At 51.6% G+C, this 18939-nt stretch overlaps 6 protein-coding genes across 6 annotated transcripts; 3 read left to right on the forward strand and 3 right to left on the reverse strand.

Annotated features, from left to right (window-relative positions):
• Window positions 1-631: 631 nt before the first annotated feature.
• Window positions 632-4551, reverse strand: N7458_004935 (GTPase-activating protein LRG1; the record flags this gene model as incomplete). The annotated part of the gene is made up of 6 exons (XM_056908317.1): window positions 632-1072; window positions 1138-1424; window positions 1481-2569; window positions 2634-3287; window positions 3361-4063; window positions 4168-4551. 6 exons carry the CDS (start codon window positions 4549-4551, stop codon window positions 632-634), a joined length of 3558 nt encoding a protein of 1185 aa, XP_056766935.1.
• Window positions 4552-6597: 2046 nt separating this feature from the next.
• Window positions 6598-8532, forward strand: N7458_004936 (ubiquitin-conjugating enzyme E2; the record flags this gene model as incomplete). The annotated part of the gene is made up of 9 exons (XM_056908318.1): window positions 6598-6630; window positions 6693-6726; window positions 6772-6875; window positions 6941-6962; window positions 7033-7129; window positions 7192-7203; window positions 7273-7432; window positions 7507-8354; window positions 8409-8532. 9 exons carry the CDS (start codon window positions 6598-6600, stop codon window positions 8530-8532), a joined length of 1434 nt encoding a protein of 477 aa, XP_056766936.1.
• A 273-nt stretch (window positions 8533-8805) lies between these two features.
• N7458_004937 (C-3 sterol dehydrogenase/C-4 decarboxylase) lies at window positions 8806-10119 on the forward strand (the record flags this gene model as incomplete). The annotated part of the gene is made up of 2 exons (XM_056908319.1): window positions 8806-9381; window positions 9457-10119. The coding sequence occupies 2 exons, from the start codon at window positions 8806-8808 to the stop codon at window positions 10117-10119; spliced, it is 1239 nt and encodes a 412-aa protein (XP_056766937.1).
• A 353-nt stretch (window positions 10120-10472) lies between these two features.
• N7458_004938 (general substrate transporter) lies at window positions 10473-12279 on the reverse strand (the record flags this gene model as incomplete). Its single annotated transcript, XM_056908320.1, has 4 exons — window positions 10473-10841; window positions 10941-11443; window positions 11506-12081; window positions 12174-12279. 4 exons carry the CDS (start codon window positions 12277-12279, stop codon window positions 10473-10475), a joined length of 1554 nt encoding a protein of 517 aa, XP_056766938.1.
• Window positions 12280-14047: 1768 nt separating this feature from the next.
• N7458_004939 (uncharacterized protein) lies at window positions 14048-16212 on the reverse strand (the record flags this gene model as incomplete). Its single annotated transcript, XM_056908321.1, has 2 exons — window positions 14048-15743; window positions 15803-16212. The coding sequence occupies 2 exons, from the start codon at window positions 16210-16212 to the stop codon at window positions 14048-14050; spliced, it is 2106 nt and encodes a 701-aa protein (XP_056766939.1).
• A 381-nt stretch (window positions 16213-16593) lies between these two features.
• On the forward strand, window positions 16594-18422 carry N7458_004940 (uncharacterized protein; the record flags this gene model as incomplete). The annotated part of the gene is made up of 2 exons (XM_056908322.1): window positions 16594-16992; window positions 17073-18422. 2 exons carry the CDS (start codon window positions 16594-16596, stop codon window positions 18420-18422), a joined length of 1749 nt encoding a protein of 582 aa, XP_056766940.1.
• Between the last annotated feature and the right edge of the window lie 517 nt (window positions 18423-18939).

Genomic DNA, 18939 nt, shown 5'->3' on the forward strand with positions numbered 1-18939 from the left:
AAAAACCGCGGAATGGGCATCATGAACCAAGGTAAAACCCGGAGCCTGGTTCAAGTCGAGAAGCGAAGCGAAAGAGATAATATGAAAAGAGCATAGACTGTAGAGAAACACGCCCATAGTGAACGAAAGCAAGGGGAAACATACATGGCTCCGACAGAGTGGGTGGGTCAGGTATGGATGGGTATGGAAAGAAAAGAGAAATGACGAAAAAAAGGACAGGTAGTGGACGATACATATGGTAGCATCCGCGGACTAAAGGGGGGGATGACGGACGGGGGTATGTAGGGAATAGGTACACCAAAGGTATCGGGACCAATGAGGGGATGATGATTCACTTTTGGGTGAGAATTTTGAATAATGTGAAATGTGAAGATGAGAGAACTCCGTCAACCAAACCTTTCAGTCGAGACGAGATGAATGGACATAGGATAAGGCAGTGATGAAAGGGAAGAGGAAAAAACGACCAGAAACGAAAAACGCTCAACACGCCCCCATAGAAATGAGAGAGAAGACAAGTACACCTTGGGCTGTCACAGATGGCGCCAGGTTGTGTGATGCAAATGATAGTCATCGAGGTTTGGTGTATCGATGACAGCTGTGCAGGAAGAAAAAGGACGAAGACGGGAAAATTCTAACCAGTGACTCCCATGGCACCGGCACTAGGTCGTGGACGGTAGGGGAGGCCTTGCTGCCCATCTGAACCAGGTTGGCTGCTGTTGCTATGGCTGCGTTCACGGTGATACGCAGCTTGAGGAGGCCCAAAGTCAAGACCAGCTTGGGGCTGGGCACTTGCTGAGTGGGAGTGAGCACTGGGTCCCGGAACGTGGCGAACTGAGCTCTGCATCTGCCAGGCGGTGTCCTGAGAAGGATCAGTTTCAATACGAGCCGAGGTCGGGGTGCTCGCATTCCGATGATTGTTGATAGTAAACGTCTCCCCGCCATTGTCCGGTCTCGTTGAGAGACTGCCTCGTGCAATGTCACCATATCGCTTCAAGATGTCCTTGGAAGTCACTTCAGAGTTCTCCTTGAAAAGAGTAGGATCACCCAGAACGGTTTGCAGATCCTCCGGAATCTGGCACGCAAAACATGTTAACTCAGTGTCTTTCCCTGGCACTTGGGAAGAAAGTGAGTACTTACCTCGCACATGGTATCATTGTATGTGATCAGTGCATTGACTGCTTCAATGGCCAGGAAACTCTCGTCCACGGTGCCGTTCTTGGTGTTGGGGTAAAGAATGTTAGGTGTGATGACAGTTGCCAGATTGTGGATATCCATCTTGCTGCCAGACTCCTCATCAATGTGCGAGAAGGATGATGTCCAGTTGAGGAAGGTGAACAGAACCTCCATCGTATCACGATGGGCTTTGGGAAGGAGACAGCACGTCAAATGTAGGACTCGCTTCTGCTTCTCGGAGTCGGATAGTTCTGCGAAGACATGTCAGCACTCAATTGCCACAAGTAATGTGTAGATACCAACTTACTTTGCGAAGCGACGAAAAGACGGTGCAGCTTGAAAGTCATCAACGGGTCTGGCATTTCGCGGAGGAACTTTTTCAAAAGTGCTGCGATTTGCACAGGACCCTCCTTCGTCATGTCGACCTGATCGTACTTTGTATCGATCAACTCGGCAAGTTCTTTGAGACGGCGAATGTTGCCATTCTTCCGGAAGACACCCTCAACCGACATGTCCATCTGGCGCATAGCGGAAACGGCATCATCTACGAGTGCTGGAATCCGCAAGGCGCCGGGGCCAACACCGTGCCCAGACTCGGTACCCTCCTTCTCGACCAGATAGTCGAGTGAAACTCCAAAGACTCCCTTCTTCTTGCCCTTTTTCTTTTCATCCTTGAAGGCGCGGCCGAATATGTTCCAGATGGTAGGCTTTCGAGATTCGATCAACGAGAGCAGCTCTTCCATACTGAACTGTCCGTCCAGCAACGGCTCCATAGACAAGACAGCAACGTGACGAACAATGAAGTATTCCAATGCCGTAAGTTCTGAGAAATAGCGCTTGCCACGGGTCGAAGACTCCACAAGCATTTCCAGCTGATTCTTGGACATCTCGCGTGCGTGTCCCGGCTTGTAAGTAGGCATTCCTTCCATGGTTCCCACGAGCTTAGAACCAGCATGTCGGTACGCGTTGGGCCGCTGCTCCTTAGCTTGTTCAGCTGCGACGATACGCGGAATATCGTCCAAAGTGAGGGCATCTTGAGCACCGAAAGTCAGATCTTTCACTGTTTCGCCATTCGCATCCCGTTCTTCGACGATCTGGAAGCCGGGTCCACGAGGGTCACCGCCATCGTAACCAGAAGAACCTGGCCTCACACTCCGGCCCTCCGGGCCATCGATGATTCGAGACGCGCGGGCTTTCTTGTATGTCGTTGACAGGGTGCGCTCATTACGGAGGGAACGCAAGCGACGCATCTCACCCACAGTCTGCTCCAGGGACGACTCTTCGAAGCCACCGCGAGCACCGCCACGGGCCATAGAAAGGGTATTAGATCGGCGAACATCACCGGGTTGCACACGGTAGCCATCCTTGTTCTCATTGCCCTCAACGTTGGGATCATCTGGAGTAACAGACGAGGTCAGAGATTGTGTGATGCTGGACTCAGGAGGAATAAAATAACTTACCAGATGTAGAAGGCAGGGTCCCACCAGCGCGAAGAACTGCCAGAAGCCGAGCAAGAGCAACTCTTAACAGGAAAACAAACTGCTGCAACTTGGTGACTTGGATGAATCCGGCTTGCGCATCCGGACCGAGGTTATGATGGTCAGCACATGCTGAGCAGAACGTGCGCTTTGCGCTCTCACTCCACAGTGCATCCGGAAGATCAAAAGTCAAGTCTTTCTCACACGATGAGCATGCCAGGTGAGGAGGTTTCAAGTGCCAGCGGTTTTCTCCGTGACGGACACATTCATCGTCAATGGGCTCCTTGCATGCGATACAGCAATCGGAAAGCTGGTCGGCTAGACCCTCAACGCCGGCATTTAGATCAATGGGCGCAGTCTCGTCCTCGGGTGGGGCGAGGGATTCTTGGTCGGCCAGATGTGCGAGGAAGTTGTGTAAGCCGTCCGGTGCAGACTTGTCTCGCTCAAGCTTCAAAGCACCCTGGAGACCGATCCTGATGAGAAGTTTGAGATAATGAGCCAGACCGGTCACTAGCGAAAGCAGCTCCTGGGTAACACCAAGCTTGCGAACACCGGCCTCTTGAGTCTTGGAGAGAAGAGCAAAGAATGCGACGATTTTCTTGCAAAGCAGTTTAGCTTCACGACCATATGATAGATCTGAAAAGGTTGAGGTTAGCAAGAAACAGGGGGCTGCGAAATCAAATGTCTCTCATCAAAGACCGAGACTTACCCTTGACGCCGTGAGATTTGATGTACACTGCCAGTTCGTCGACTGCGGCGAAGAGGATTTGAACGTGAGCAATGAATCGCTTAGCCACGATCACGCCATCGATGTATGCTCCATTGCTAACGTGTAGCAGCATGTCAGAGATACACGCGGCAGATGACTCTTCAAAAGTGGAGAGAGTGCTCCAGATGTTGTAGACCTTCTCTTCCATCGTATCCTCCTCTCGGCGGATGTTCTCGCGCTCCTCGGGGGTTGCATCGGCGTCGACAGGGGGCGGTTCCCAAGTCTGACCAGCGGGTGATAGCCGAACATTCCAAAACTTGTGGATCATGTAACACTCGGGGTGCCAGTGTTGGTTTTGGCCATTACGGAAGATCTCGACAAATTGCTTGAGAATGGCGGTATGACATCCATGGCACCGCTGTGCAAACTGGGTCGAATAGTGGAAATGGCAGTAGACCTTGCCCTCGTGTTCATAGTAGGAGTCCTGTGCACCGAAGACCGTTGGGCACACGGAGCAGGTGAAATGCTCAATGTGGTACTTGCGATCTAAGGCTGTAATGTAGGAGCCACGGAGAGCACCACCACACTCGTGGCACAGAAGGTTCAATCGCCGGAAATAGTCCGTCTCGCAGAGGGGAAATTGGCAGGATCCGTCATCCGAGTCAACGGGGAAGAACTTGGAGGCAACAATTTCACCACAATCCTATGGAAGAGATGGTGTGAGTCTTATGGGATCTCCAAGAATGGGAAGGGCACCGGGGGGGGGGGGAGAGGGGTGGGCTTTGTGCACGGAAGGACACCACGTACCTGGCACTTGAAACACTCCAGGTGGAATGTGCCACCCAATGCGCGCACAAACTGCCCCGTTAAGGGCTCGTTACACTTTTGACAGACACGGGAGGAGCCTGGAGACTTGTTGTGAGGTCGCCCATTTGGGCGCGATCTATCTCTCACATTAGATCGGTCCCGGAAACCCGGTTGATCGGGTTCAAGGCCCCGCGGGGACCGGTCTTCCGGGCTCAAAGGGCTGTGGTTTCCAGCGGTCCGGGTGGAAGGTGATTCGAATGGAATCAGACTATCCTCAGGGGAGGTAGGTGTGTTTTTCTGGTAGCTACTTCCATAGCCCGAGGTGTTGACGGTGGGGGTCGGCTTGCCTGCGACCAGGCTGGCCGGGAGTCCACCGGGGGGCATGATGGTCCCCCTTCACAGATGAAGGATAATGAGTTGTGGGCACGGTAGCACGGCAAATACAGCATGCACGTTAGGTGAGGGTATGACGGGTGATAAGTCGGGACCGGGGGGGAAAGGTGATGTTGATGTCTGTCGGTAAACACAACGAGATCGCGGGAAGGATACTGAAAGGATTCTAGCTCGTGCTATTTAATAGCAAGGGAATTGGTTAGAATCGGCCGCTTCTATCTGGTTGAGTTCTTTGAAGAGTGGATAGGTGGAACTCGAGTCCAGGGTCCAGGAACTTTCACTCACTCTTTGGCCATATAGGGACGACACGCGGGGAACAGGCGACGAGGGGTAGGGATTGAATAAAGGAGTGACAGCGCGCGCGACCGACCGGAGAAATCGCGGGGAAGGATTTCGGTAAGGTTGAAGCCGGGGAAGGAGAATCTTAAGCGCGCACAGGTCCGGACCACGACGCGGGGGTTGTGGTGGATGAGGAACAGGAGGCTGGGAGCTTGCGAGAGGAGCCGGCGCAGGCGACCGAAGCCACAACCATAGGAGGACGAGGGATGACGAGAGGGAGGATTGGCAAAGGGGTAGGACGGGCCCGAAGGATTAAAGATGTGAAGCCGGGGAGTCGAGGCGAGTCAAACGAGTTCGAGGGTAGGAAGAGGGGGGGGGGGGGTTATTGGTGAAAGGTAGGCGGGTGAAGAAGGAGATGATGGAGAAGGTTTTGGGTTGGGCATTATTTGTTGCCCCCTCTCTGCCTCCGAATCATTCGCGGGCATACCCTTTTGGCTGGTCTTGGGGCCTGGCAAACCCCCCCCCAAAACAGGGCCCGGGTCACGTGCAGCTACACCGCCTTGTTTCTGGTTTGGTCATACAAAACGACATCTTCCTAGTTGAATTAACTTAGTTAATATTAAATGATTGGATAAGCTAATCATTCTAAGTAACCTCCATAGTCCTGATTGACTTGAATCAACTACCAGTATGAATCCGAAAATGTATGTTTATTGACCCCCTATACATAGAGTATCTGGGTCTCGTATAGGGGCCTCTTACCTGGCCACTCCCGCTCGTACCTGGACCCACTTGAACTGAACCATCCTGGCTCCGTCCATGGCTCCTGTCGTTAGGCTTTTTATAGCATCAGTCTCACAGTGCCCTTGCGGTTTCAGCCGCTGTACGAGAAGAGTAGTGCACAGGTTCTCATATCTAACACAAACACATCGGGTACATTCACAGATCGTACAAGCAAAGTCTCCAACAATTTGATCAAGCCTCTTAATCTATTTTCTGAATTCTTGAAGGTCCACTATTCAGCCACGATCCACTGTCGCCCAGAAAATCCCAGGGTCAAAGCAAACACTAAAAGCCTAGGATGGACAGAAGAACAGATGAGTATGCTGGGGATCTAGCAACTGTAGTGTCACTCTATACCTTACCTGTTTCATACCTTCTGACTGACCTCCGAGTATTCTCCAGGCTAACGACAGACAATTGAATCAGAGATGGCGCCAGAAATTGATTGATCAAAGCAGATCCTGGTATCTCCCAGTCCTGATTCCAAGCCTCTTCATGTCTGCAACCAAAATTAGTACTAAGGCGGTCAACAAGGCGGTCGATTAAATGTCGTTAAATTCACAGCAGCATCACCCCCTTCCAATTATCCGCTTCGTGGAGCTACTACTGAGAGTCTCCTCTCCATAATGAATAACGTAATGGGCAAGGCCTTTTTGATAATTGATCCCTAGAACGAACGTCCTTAACAAGAAGGCCAATTCTATGAAAAAACATAGATCTTTATCCATCTACTAATGCAATAACCTGCACAAGAGATAGTCCGACGCTCCAAAAGGGCCGAAATGGAAAACCCCCAACCTGATGCATCGGGTAGCTGCCTCTTTAGACAGCCGTCACTTCTGACGCGAATCTATACCACGCGCTCTTTGTTTTTCTCCACCATCCACCCCTCTCATCAGCTTAATCTTCATCATCAACATTCCTCGTCGCTGAACCCTTCCCTCGATATCCTCTACGGGTACGCAGGTTTGCAAAATGGCAGACCAGTGTGCCCTCCGGCTGATGCGAGTAAGTAGAATCGACGCTCGAGATGTTCGGAGATGACGGCTAGCTCACGCAACCCGATACAGGAGCTGAAGCAGTTCTCGGAAAGTGACGATGTCGGTATGTTGTATTCGTCAGCGTCATAGCCAGACGACAAATTAACAGAGACTCCAGCCATCGACATCGAATACAAGGACACCAACATTCGTGAGCTCCATGCTCTCATCGTCGGACCACCAGAGACCCCATATGCTCTGGGATTCTACCAGGTAAGTCTTCGTCGAGAGAAGACCAGGTTGAAATGACCATGATTGACTGGGTGCTTCTTTTCTAGTTCTTGATCAAGATCCCTTCAGGTAAGTATCAGTCGGGTTGGCCCGTGTACCACTATCCCAAGACGAAAGATCACTGACATCAGATTTGCAGAATATCCCGAGAGACCACCCATCGTCACCTTGCAAACAACGAACTACGGGAGGACCCGTTTTGGTCCAAATCTCTATGCGACCGGGAAGGTCTGCCTGTAAGTACCCCTCCACTGGAATAGGATGACCGCGAGACAACTAAACTTATATACTTGAACAGATCAATCTTAGGGTAAGAGCGTTCCCATCATGCCGAGCTGAATGAATGGTAGTCGGGGCCAGTCATTAATCATCTCTATAGCACTTGGCGAGGGCAATCCAACGAGCAGTGGTCTCCGGTGCTGGGACTGGAAACGGTCCTCCGATCCATCCAGAGCCTTTTGGCATCCAAGCCCTACAATCTGGAGCCAGGCTTTGAGAACGACAATGATGAGGGTCGGATTGAGCTGTACAACGCCAAGGTAGGATGGTGCCCGTACATCAACACGATTTCCCATTAACAGAGGTGGCCTCGATTGCTAACTGAAGTCGTCAGATCCATCACGAGAACCTCCGTCTGACGGTCATCAGTCCTCTTGAAAAAGCCTATGGAATCAACCCTGCACCAGCGGGGCTGGAACCTAGCCAGGGAGCTTTTCTGGGTGCCGGGGCCGCGCACTCCAACCCATTCCTCGATACCTACAAGAGACGCTTCCTGTGGTATCTAGAGTCCTACAAGATGGCCATCCAGCAGGGTCTTGAGAACGAAAAAGCGCCAGTCGGCCACTCCTTCTACCATATGCCATTCGAGCACGAAGGCAACGTCATGGCAGGTAACTGGGACTACAAAGACCTGAAAACCCGCCTGGAGGTTCTCGAGAAGCGAATCATGAAGGAGACCAACGACTGGCCAATTCGAGGGTGCACCCTGGCACAGACGGATCATACACTGGCGGCAAGTCTTCGCGCACAACTTGCGCAGATTATGCACCATATTACCGAGCGTACAAAGGGGATGGTGGGTCTCGAGCTCGTGGATGACAACCCGTTCCTGTGGCGGCTCACATACTATGGGCGACCGATGACCCTGTATGACGGGGGTGTGCTGAAGATTAAAATCTTCATCAGCCCCAATCACCCCGCCGAACAGCCGCGAGTCATCCTCGAGACTCCGCTGTACCACGTTCGTGTCTCGTCGCAGAACGTGCTCATCTACCTCCCCCTCCGGGCAGATGAGATGGCCCGTCATGTCGACGGTATCCTCAATTCTCTGGAGGAAGACAAACCGCCCGTCAACCCGCTCATGACGGTCCACCCCGAAGCAAGTGCTTTGTGCTGGGGGTCGCAGGAGCAGCAGCGACAGTATAGTCGCAAGCTCCGCCGCTCAGTTGCGGCCACACTTGAGTAAGTTTGCAGCCTATCGCTCTTTCTTCTGTTATACTTTGAAGTCAAGATCAGTCGTGCTAACGAAGCTACCTACCTGATAGGAACCTGTGATCGGGAATGGGACGGTGAGAAGAAGATGGGTCACCTCTGGCTCAAGAATCATCAACCGGTCAGAGATACAATCCCCGGAGAATGAGAAGGGGATTACGTGTATGATTAGATGTCAAGCAGTTTAACCAAAACTACTTGCTGAGACCAGTGCTACTACTGGCTAAGACCGTTCGTCGTTGCTCACTCTGTAGTTCGGGTAAATTCGATGGGTAATATCCGTGTGATAACGCAGGAAAATCTTATCTCACGTGTCAGGTGATCTGACCCCCCGAAGCTCCCCCCAAAGTCCCCCTTTCCGCTCCAACCCTCATGTGCTACTCTGGAGTCAATTGATTCACCATCTCACAATACCATCACAATGTCTTCGAAACGGCACAATCTGGAATTGGGCAATGTGCTGGTGGTCGGAGGCTGCGGCTTCCTGGGGTGGCACATTGTCGATCACCTGCTGAACTTCCCCTCGGAGACGGATCCCAGCAGCGCACTGCCAAAGCCCCAAGGCGATGCGCGCTTCGAGTACCCGACCCTGGGCTCGCGATACCCCCAATACAAGGCTACAGTGTCGGTGGTGGACCTGCGCACGACGCACAACCGTCTTCCCGGCGCGACTTACTATGATGGCGATATCACTTCTGTCGAGTCGATGATGAAGGTGTTCAACGCCGTCAAGCCGGATTTGGTTATCCACACTGCGACGCCCTCTGTTCTCGACGGTAACAAGAAGCTCCTTCACAAGGTGAATGTGGAGGGAACCCGGACGCTACTGCAGGTTGCTGGCGGCGAGCACGGTGATTGGGGCGGCAAGTGCAAGGCGTTCGTCTACACTAGCTCTAGCTCCGTGGTGCACGATACGCAGAGTGACTTGAAGAACGTCAACGAGGAGTGGCCCCTGATCCGGGGTCGCCTGCAGAAGGAGTACTACTCCGAGACTAAGGTAAGCACCGCAGCCTCTCATCAAATTCCGCAAGTCGAAGCTCCGCCAATCGCTAACACACATTCTTCTCACTAGGCCGACGCTGAAGAGATCGTCCTGAAGTACAACCGCCAGTCCCCAACCAACATGGTGACCTGCGCCATCCGGCCCGCCGGTATCTACGGCGAGAAGGACACGACCGTGACATACAAGATCCTCGAGCACGGCTCGCAAGCCTCGCAGACCGTCCTGAAGATGCAACTCGGCGACAACGACAACCTGTTCGACTTCACCTACGTCGGCAACATCGCCTACGCACACATGCTGGCCGGCCACCGACTGCTGGCCACTTACGAGCGGTACGAGGCCGGCCAGGGCGGGCCCCTGGAGCACGAGCGCGTGGACGGCGAGGCCTTCAACATCACCAACGACTCGCCCGTCTACTTCTGGGACGTGACGCGCGCCATGTGGGCGCTGATCGGTCGGGTCGTCGAGCCTGACCAGGTCTGGGCGCTGCCAGAGGGTCTGCTTGAGGTGGTGGGCGGAATTGCGGAGAGCGTGCTCGGTCTGTTTGGCAAGACGCCGCGACTGACCCGTCGTGTTGTGCGGTACTCTTGCATGACACGGTACTTCTCTATTGAGAAGGCGAAGTACCGTCTCGAGTATCTGCCTATCGTCCCTGTGGACGAGGGCATTGCCCGGGCCGTGGGTTATGTAGTTGAGTCGCAGCGCCAGACGGAGGGCAAGAAGACGCTGTAAGGGGAGCGAAGGGATCGTGATGAAAAGAATTGTCTATACTGTAATAATATCCCGGGTATCAGATATCTGCCTAATGTCATTGATACCGTATATTTGAATGCTTTGCTCTTCCATTCATTCGTCTCCATATTGCTTTCAAGAGCAGGCCGATGTCAAGGTTTGCTACGGCTACGGTCTGATCTAGAAATTCAAGACCACATGTACTAATGAGAAAATAACTCCGAGCACGCAATTAAAGTTCGTGCAAAGAATGCCATTCAAGCCGATCCCATAACAAAGACAACCCATAAAACCCATCATAAAGCCCTAACAGAGCAAGGTATCATAAACATCAACCAAAAAACAGTGGACCCTCATCTCAAATCCTTATCCTCCTCATCCGACCCCCTCAAACTCCCATCCCCCTTTTTCTGCGCATGCACCTCCACCGCAGAAACATTATCCGTAACTTCCTGACCCTCATGCCTCGCAATTTCCACATCAAATGCAGCCCTACTATTGAAGATAGTCTCCATCTCTTCCAGACTTTTACCCTTGGTTTCCTTGACGAAGAACCAGACGATGATCGCCATGATTACGTCTAGCGCGGCGTAGAAGAGGAAGGTGTAGCTTCCCCAGGAGGATTGCATGTAGGGGGTTACGAGGGAGAAGAGGAAGTTGAAGAGCCATTGGGTGGCGACGGCGACCGAGCTGCCGACTTCTCGGATGCGGGAGGGGAAGATCTGGGGTTGTTAGTTGATACTCGTGCGAATCGGATGGGATAGAAGGTTGGAGGGTTGGAGAGGATGTGAGATGTTATGTAGGGGAGGATGATGACGTACCTCGGTGGTATAAGGCCACGGCAGCGGCCCCCAGCTAAACTGGTAGATGGAATTGGTAAGGAAGATCATGGCCACCGTCGCAATGCCCGCAGAAGTGACCTCTTGCTGAGGTTTGGGGGTGGTGTTGTTGACAATGGTGACGATGACGAAACACACCGACATGAGCAGAGCCGAAATCCACAGCGTGGGTTTACGTCCCCACATCTCCGAGAAGAAGAGGATATAGATACCCACAGTGATGAACTTCTCGGCACCGAAAAGGCCCGTGATGAGCAGGTTTCGGCTGGCATCGTTGCCGACTAGCAGCTTGAAGAATTGCGGGCCGAAGTATGCAAGGGCGGTCATGCCGGTGCATTGCTGGCCACAGAAGATGAACACAGCGAGGGCGAGACGGTAGCGATTCGCGGGCTCGAGGAGCTCGCGCTTCTTGAGGCCATCGGTGGCGCGGAGCTCCTCCATCAGGCCAGTGCGGATCTCGTTGAACTCGGCTCTGACCTCGGGGCCTGAAGAAGATCCGGAGAATTAGCATGCTATCTCGAATCTCGTAGAGGCTAAATATGCTTACCGTCGCTCGCACGCATCCAGGTTAGACTCTGCCAGGCCTCATCAAACCGTTCCTTCTTGGCCAGCCATCTCACACTCTCGGGCTGAGTGAACAGACCAAGGGCCAGGACAGTCGCTGGCACCAGCTGCAGACCAATCGGGATCTGCCACTGCGCGGACGAAACGGGCAGAGTCTGCTGCACCGCATAATCAATCCAGTAACTAATCATGACACCCAGTGCAAAGAGCCACTGAACACCAGAGCCCAACATTCCCCGGATCTCCTTGGGGGCCATCTCCGCGTTATACGACGGTACAACTGCAGTACCCCCGCCGAGGCCGAGACCCGAGACAAAACGGCCGATATAGAAACACACCAGGGAATGCGACGGGACGACCTGCAAAATGACGCCCACGCAGAAGATGAACATGGCCACCTGGACAGTCTTCTTGCGACCATAGCGCTCGGAGATGGGGAAGATGCAGAGCGCGGCAAGGAAAGCGCCGACATTCTGCAGACTGACCATGACTGCACTCACGGTGGTCTTGTCGTTGTATCTAAAGTCATCCTTGTAGGATTGGAAGGTGAGGATACCACCTGGAGCGAGGCATATTGACTTAGCAACCAGCCTGAGCGGTGTATTCGGAGTGGACTCGAGCTTCGAGCTCTCCATAATTATGGGAACTCACCCACAATGCCGGTATCATATCCAAACAAGAAACCCGCCGTGCAGACAAAGAAACCGAAGAAGTATGCCCGAAAAGCACCAAGTCTGGTCCCATTAAGGCGCGCCATGATGAAAGGCAAGATCCGTCGCACAGCAGTCAGTCCGCGAGCGTGCAGGGACCTCGACGAGGAAGAACAGAAAGAAAGAAGAATAAAGCAGATGTCAGATGCGACATCAGGACAACAAAAAACATCTGCTTATGAATCTTCCTCGTGAAACATGATCTCAACATTGTCGCTCGTTCAACTAGTTTAACTCAAAAACGATCGGGTCGGCTGTTTCTGGCCGGCCCAGCACGCAAGCGGCGCCCACTGATTTCGCCATAGCACGCCATGGGGGGACTAAGCAACCCCGACACTCGGGATTTCTGACGGTGCCAAGAAGGAGAGAATCGATCAGCATGAATCAATTCATATTGCATATTGACCCTCTTCTGTGTACGAGAAAAACCACTCTAGCCATCTACGATTGTGTATATGATCATTATCTCCCTTGTCTAGATAACCTCTCCATCTCCATCTCGATTGCGGTCGCAAAATGTGGAGCCGCAGCTTCTCCGCATTTGCCAAGCCCCACCCCAGACACCGACACTGCCAGACAGGAACTCCCGACTCGGCGTCAAAGAGCAGAGACAAGACTGACAGAAGGACTAGCTCTAAACTCAAAGGAACATATCCTCTCGGCTATCGGGTCTCGGCCAGTCGGCTCGATCGCCCCGGTATTCCTGCGTCGCCTCCATCACGTCAACCTTATTAACTCCGTCCAGAACCCCTTTACCATGACAGGCAAATGTAATTGTCTCCGCGGAGTGTCAGCTATAACTAGGGAGGATCAATCTCCAGGCATGTCCTCAGCTACGTCTAGGATTGCGCAATAGGAAATGTCTGACCTTTGATACGATATTGATATCCGCCACAGGGTACCATCAACCCTGGACCCTGTAAGCCCGTCGGCACTCGTCAGCCGCATGGCGCCAAACGTGGCTTTAGGTTTTGAGAGGCGAGGCTGTGGTCCAAATATCCTAGCTGGGCTGTTGAGTTACAACCCCTAGCATACAGTATGCATTTGAGATAACAACACCTCCACGATGTACATGGGTTGCTGCTATCAAAGACTAAGAATCATTGCCCGGCCGTTCTAGTTTATATCGATGAGTGAAAACCCTATCTTCGTCATCATCGGGCATCTGCCGAGAGGTATTTGCGGCTTGAACCTGTTAATACACAGACGAAGTAATGAAACGGGCAGGGAACATACCTCTCGATAGGAGGTGATTCCTTTCTTCTTCTCCAGGTACCACAGGGAAGAGGTTTATTGCTGATAAATCCGTCAGAAACAGGGTGAAGCAATGGCAGGGAACCAAATATCCGTTAGATTGTATACCTCGCTGCCCGAATGGGGAACTGCCAAATCTCTCATCTTCGGAACCTGAGCTTGCGTCCCGGAGGTAGTTTGCAGCACCTCTGAGAAGCTTCGCAACCCTGGCCCTCCTGGACTCGGGTTTGGTCTGCCTGTCTTCTTCCAAAGAAGAACTCACAGTCGAGGTATGTTCTCGAGGTTGAACCCGCTCCACCTTGCCACGGGATGATTTCCTATTATACTGGGGAGTAGGCCATATGCGCATTTTAATGCGTACTCCAGGTTCAACAACCGTACTCCACCCATCGGGAAAAATTACAGAGTCAGCCTCATCGACAATATCATACCTCGCGGCTTCGAATTCCGCCAGGATATCAGGGGCATATTGAAGATGTATGCGAATGGTGTCATTTAACCCCTTTATTGAGTGTCAAGGGTAATTAGTATCTGAATGGTTTGTTCAAGCGAGGACGGAGCTCATACCTGCCAAGTGGAGCATTGCTCAACAGGAAACTCAAATTGATTTTTCATCGGGTCGATGAATATGATATGCCTTGTGGGATTCTCCTTCGTGAAGCTTCTCCTGGGTGGTTCCCCGGATATTGGTTCTGGCATCGCATACCCACCAGCGATGATCGTGTACTTCCCCTTAGGTATGGGATCATCCGAATTTGCCCGAATCTCAATCCAGCCCTCACACGCCGAATGTTGCATGACCCATCTATAATTTGGAGATTCGTCTTGATCATTCACTCCTTGTCGTTCAGAATGGACGCGGGCATGCAGTGTTTCTTGTTCAGCGAGGAAGCGGGTACCTCGCCCGATACGGCTATGTGGTTTGCAAGTCGTGCAGAACATCGTGAATGGCATTTCAAACCATCCTTTGCTAACTTTGCGAATGTTGCTTGGATTACTTGGATTAAGAACCAAAGACGGTACTCCAGGCGTGTTCGAGAAGGACGTTATGTCTCCGTCATCACTTGTGTCCATTGGTTCATCACCACTGGAGCGCTTCTCACGGTCATCGTTCACACTCCGTTCTCGGATCCGCCGTTCGTGTTGATGCTTAGCTGCGCGCCGGGCATCCAACGGGCGAGGCTTACAGTCAACGCAGTTGTGCACATCCGGCACCCGCTTGTCTGGGTAATAACAGACGATGTGCTGCCACGTATCACACTCTTCGCAGTAGACCGTGTTACCATCATCATCATAGAACAAACATATGCATTTGATGGTGTAAATCTCTTCTTCGTCGGGCGCAATTGAGTCCGAGATCACCTTGTCGATGACGGGGGATCCGAGAGAAGCAGGGACAATTCCAGGACTTTCCGCATCTAAGTTGAACTGCTCATTTGTGTACTCATGAACTCGCTGCAGCGAGTCTTGGTCAGAATCAGAGTCTGTGTCAAACATCATTCCTCTTGTTGATTCCCGGTCGGATTGAGAAGCGTTGACTTCTGGCTGAGAGCGTGGTAGAGCAAATAACGCGAGTTCCTCCAAGTGCCTGGCAACGTGTCTTTCAAACTGCTTACCAGTTCCAACCGGTGACGAGCAAAGAGGGCAATTGAAGTAGCTTCCGGGGTCGTTGGGGACAGCATGTTGATTGTGCAAATGGAAATACCATTCACGGCGACTTTCGTAAAGACGATGTGGTGTTGAGCAATCTGAAAACACACAAATGTACGGCATGAGATCGTTGAAGACATGACGGGCCCATGCCTTTTCGCCCGAGATACTGATTATCACGAAGCAGTATGGGCATTCAAATGGAGTCCCATTGTCGGCCTCGGTGGGAGGCGGCGGTAGGACCATGCCCTCCTCACCGCTCAGCAAAGTCTGGGCATATGAAGTTTGAGAGATGAATGATTGAGAGTCAAACTCAACATGAGTTGTAGGCTTTTCGATAAAACTGGTTGCAACTGTGTCTGAGATGTTGGTCGAGACTGCATCAGATTGGTCCTCAATAGCTTGACCGAGGCCTTTCCCAAGTTTTATATGGTGTCGTTCGCGGTACCGAAGAATAGCTCTTCGCTGTGAGATAGCTAGTCCAAGGCAATCTAACACACTAGCCTCTGCTTGCGGATACTTGTTGAGCACATGTTGCCGATCGAAAGGTTCAAAGCCAGCAGCATCGGACCGCTTTGTTCCCCAGAGTCGGTCGTGCTGCGCGGGTCTGTAGGCGAAAATCAGCAGCCATCACATTTTCGAGGTCGTATGCTGGCAACCACCCACTTTCGAATGATCATTGATAACTGAAAGAGATTGCTGATCGTATCGTGAAGGTCTTGATAGATTATCTGAACCTCTGATTTTTCGCCCGCCTCATCCTCCGAATCTGAAAAATCCTCGGATACACTTTCCATCTGGAGCGCATCATGAAGATCCTGTATCACCCTTTGTAACCTTCTCAGAACTCGCAGAGTCTGGTCTTTGATATGAGATGCATCGCGGAGTCGATGGTCCAAGGAAGACTGGCCAACTTGGTGAGCACCTATATTGGCAGCCCAGACTCGCAAGCGTCCTAGCTCATCTTGCCAAAGTGTTTGCGGGACATCAGCGCTGTATACATTCAAATCATCGGAAGACGTGATGACTTTGAGCTCCTTGAGGCACGATATGGCAACAGATGAGATTCTGCTCATACTGTGAATCCCCGAAGGAGGATAGACTCCACGATCGCGGAGCTACCTCGGTGAGCAATGTGAACGACCTGACGATGACAGCACCGGAAGCGCTATGTATAGTTCCAGATCGTAAGCCTCAATCTAAGTATTGGACAAGCAAAAGAATAGGGAGTTGGTATTGAACAACGATGGGGAGTTCCGCATATTGTTTTCTGATCGCCAGGTAGCCGCTCTGAGGAGCCGAAGCTAAACTGACAGGGGGGTTTGCTGCGGGGTAGAGGGGTGATTGATACGAACTGATGCTCATCTTCTCTGCGATGAACATCAAGAATAACTTCGAACTTCCCCTTCGAGCTCGGAGACCTGATTGATTGACGCACAGCTTGATTAGCGCTTCAAATGGAGGCTGCTGGGTTTGTCCTTGCTGTCCTGCCTCTCCTCCTCAACCAGCTTGACAACTATGTGCAGGGCCTCGAAACCCTGAAGGGCTTTCGAGCCAAGCGATACAGGAGAGAACTGGACGGTTACTTGTCCAGTCTTGGGACACAGCAGGCGATATTTGTCAATACTCTTGAGCGGTCTCTGGATGGAGTCGTCGAATACCAAAATGAAGTAGACGATCTAATCAAGAACCCGTTGGGGAATTTCTGGAAGGAACCTACTTTGCAATCAAAGCTGAAAACGAAGATGGACCGAAATTATATTCCCTTCGAGAGGACCATGACGGAGATTCATGTTCTACTCGAAGATTTGTCGCGCCAGCTGGGCTGGGACAAGATAATGCCAGCGACGGTAGAGGTGCGTTGACATTGATCATCTTGATAGAGGTTTCGTCCTTCGTTGTGTCGCCACTCATGAATCTAACTCGAAACCTCTAGAAATACTGGAATAGCTCCTCTAATATTGAACGAGAAGTCAAAAAATTCCGTGACATCTTCTCGAAGAGTATCTATGCCGACCTGCTCAACCGAATCAACACCGCCAACACCCTTCTCAAGACACTAGTCGAACAGTCCGATTACCGAGACACGACTCGAAAACGGAGGCTATCAAATCACACATTGATCCGCTACCGGAAGTCCCGACGATCTGCATCTAGTCTACACAAAGCCATCATACGCGGCAAATGCTGGAAATGCCCCTGCAAACATCAGCATACTATCCATTTTGTGCTCAACGCTCCATCGCTAGACACCCTTGACCCGTTAGCGCAAGGTCGTGGGAACCCCCGATTCCGCATGATCTTTGCTCCTAATTTGCATATGGATACCTCAGTCTGGAAGTTTGGTCATGAAATCGAGACTGAGGCAGACATGATCACGTCCAGCATGGGGGTGCGTTATGTCTGTCAGTTAGCGGATCACACCAAAGATTTGAGTTTAAAACCAGCGAAAGGGAAAGCGCGGGTTCAGTTCTCCTCTGATACGATAATAACGAGCGATGAAGTGGTTCTAAGCAAGCCCAGTGGGAGTGATGTCCCGCCTCCAATCACGGATATCTGTCAGATACTGTCAAACAGCGAGATCAATCGGGATACTCAGACGGCATTGGGGTGGGTATCAGATGAGAACCACAGACATAACGTCTACTACGTGCGACAAGTTGCCGATTCTCTAAAGTCAAAATCACTCGAAGATCTTATCACAGCTTCTTCTACCTTCTCAGCTGGCCAGAGCAATGTGGGCCTTCTATTCAGTCAACGAGATCGTCTGCGGTTAGCAGTGGGCCTTGCATGTAGTGTCCTCGAGTTCCATGGAAGCTGGCTGCGAGACCACTGGACAGCTCGGGATATTAAGTTCATGCCCGAGTCCTCGACAGGTCTTGGTAGCCCATATATTCCGTGGAGTTTGGGAACTGAACCCGGTAATTCACAGGACCAGGCTAGCGTCCTGACAACAGCGCTTATCCGAAGCCAGATACTATTCCCTCTGGGTCTCGTTCTGGTAGAGCTTTCGCTATGTCAAGTGCTCGAGACACTAAGCACTCCTGGAGATGAAGACCCACACGAAGCCGTGGCGAATCTCAAAACCGCAGCGCGTGTGCTACCATCTGTTATGGAACGCAGTGGACCAGAATATGCAAAGGTCGTTGAGCATTGTCTGTTTTGGCACGGCAGCCAGGATACCAATTTGGAAAGCGACGCCATGCAAGAAAAGGTGTTTGAGTTGATCATCATGCCGTTGATGGAGAACTTGAGGAGCTTTGAGGATTGGTGGCAGCGGTATTGAGGAAGTTACAGGAGATGGGCCCTTGCCAAGGATTCTGATAAGTTGTTGGCAAGCTAGGGGTGTTACAGACGGGAGTGATGGTGGCTATGACGCGATCATTCAGTTCTCGCCAGTTCAGGATACAGTTTATGGGAACTGGCAAATGTTTGTGGGAAGGGAGATGTAAACGCTCCGGGGCAGTCGAGAAAGAAGGTATTTTGACATTCGTCAAATTGCGTGGGGTCAAGTAGTCGCATGTGGCAGAGAATGTAACATCGCTCCAGGGCATAGGGCATGTCGAAAATCGTCATTGGGTCGTCGGATGTCGCGTTGGGCCAGTTATACGCCGGAAGTAAATAAATAATTTTCATCAGAAAGGATGGTGTTGCTAGTAGTTCATTTTTCATGAAAATGATTCGTGCGTAATGATGCACAGAATATTTGCAATCAGATAGAGTTATAAAGGTCTATCTGCGTGGTCAGCTATGTACAACCTCGCATGAGTGGCACAAACAAAAACGCTGGAATTACCCCTAAA

Source organism: Penicillium daleae (genome assembly GCF_028827525.1).
Source record: "Penicillium daleae strain IBT 16125 chromosome Unknown utg000005l_segment0_segment0, whole genome shotgun sequence".
Taxonomy (NCBI): Eukaryota; Fungi; Ascomycota; class Eurotiomycetes; order Eurotiales; family Aspergillaceae; genus Penicillium; species Penicillium daleae.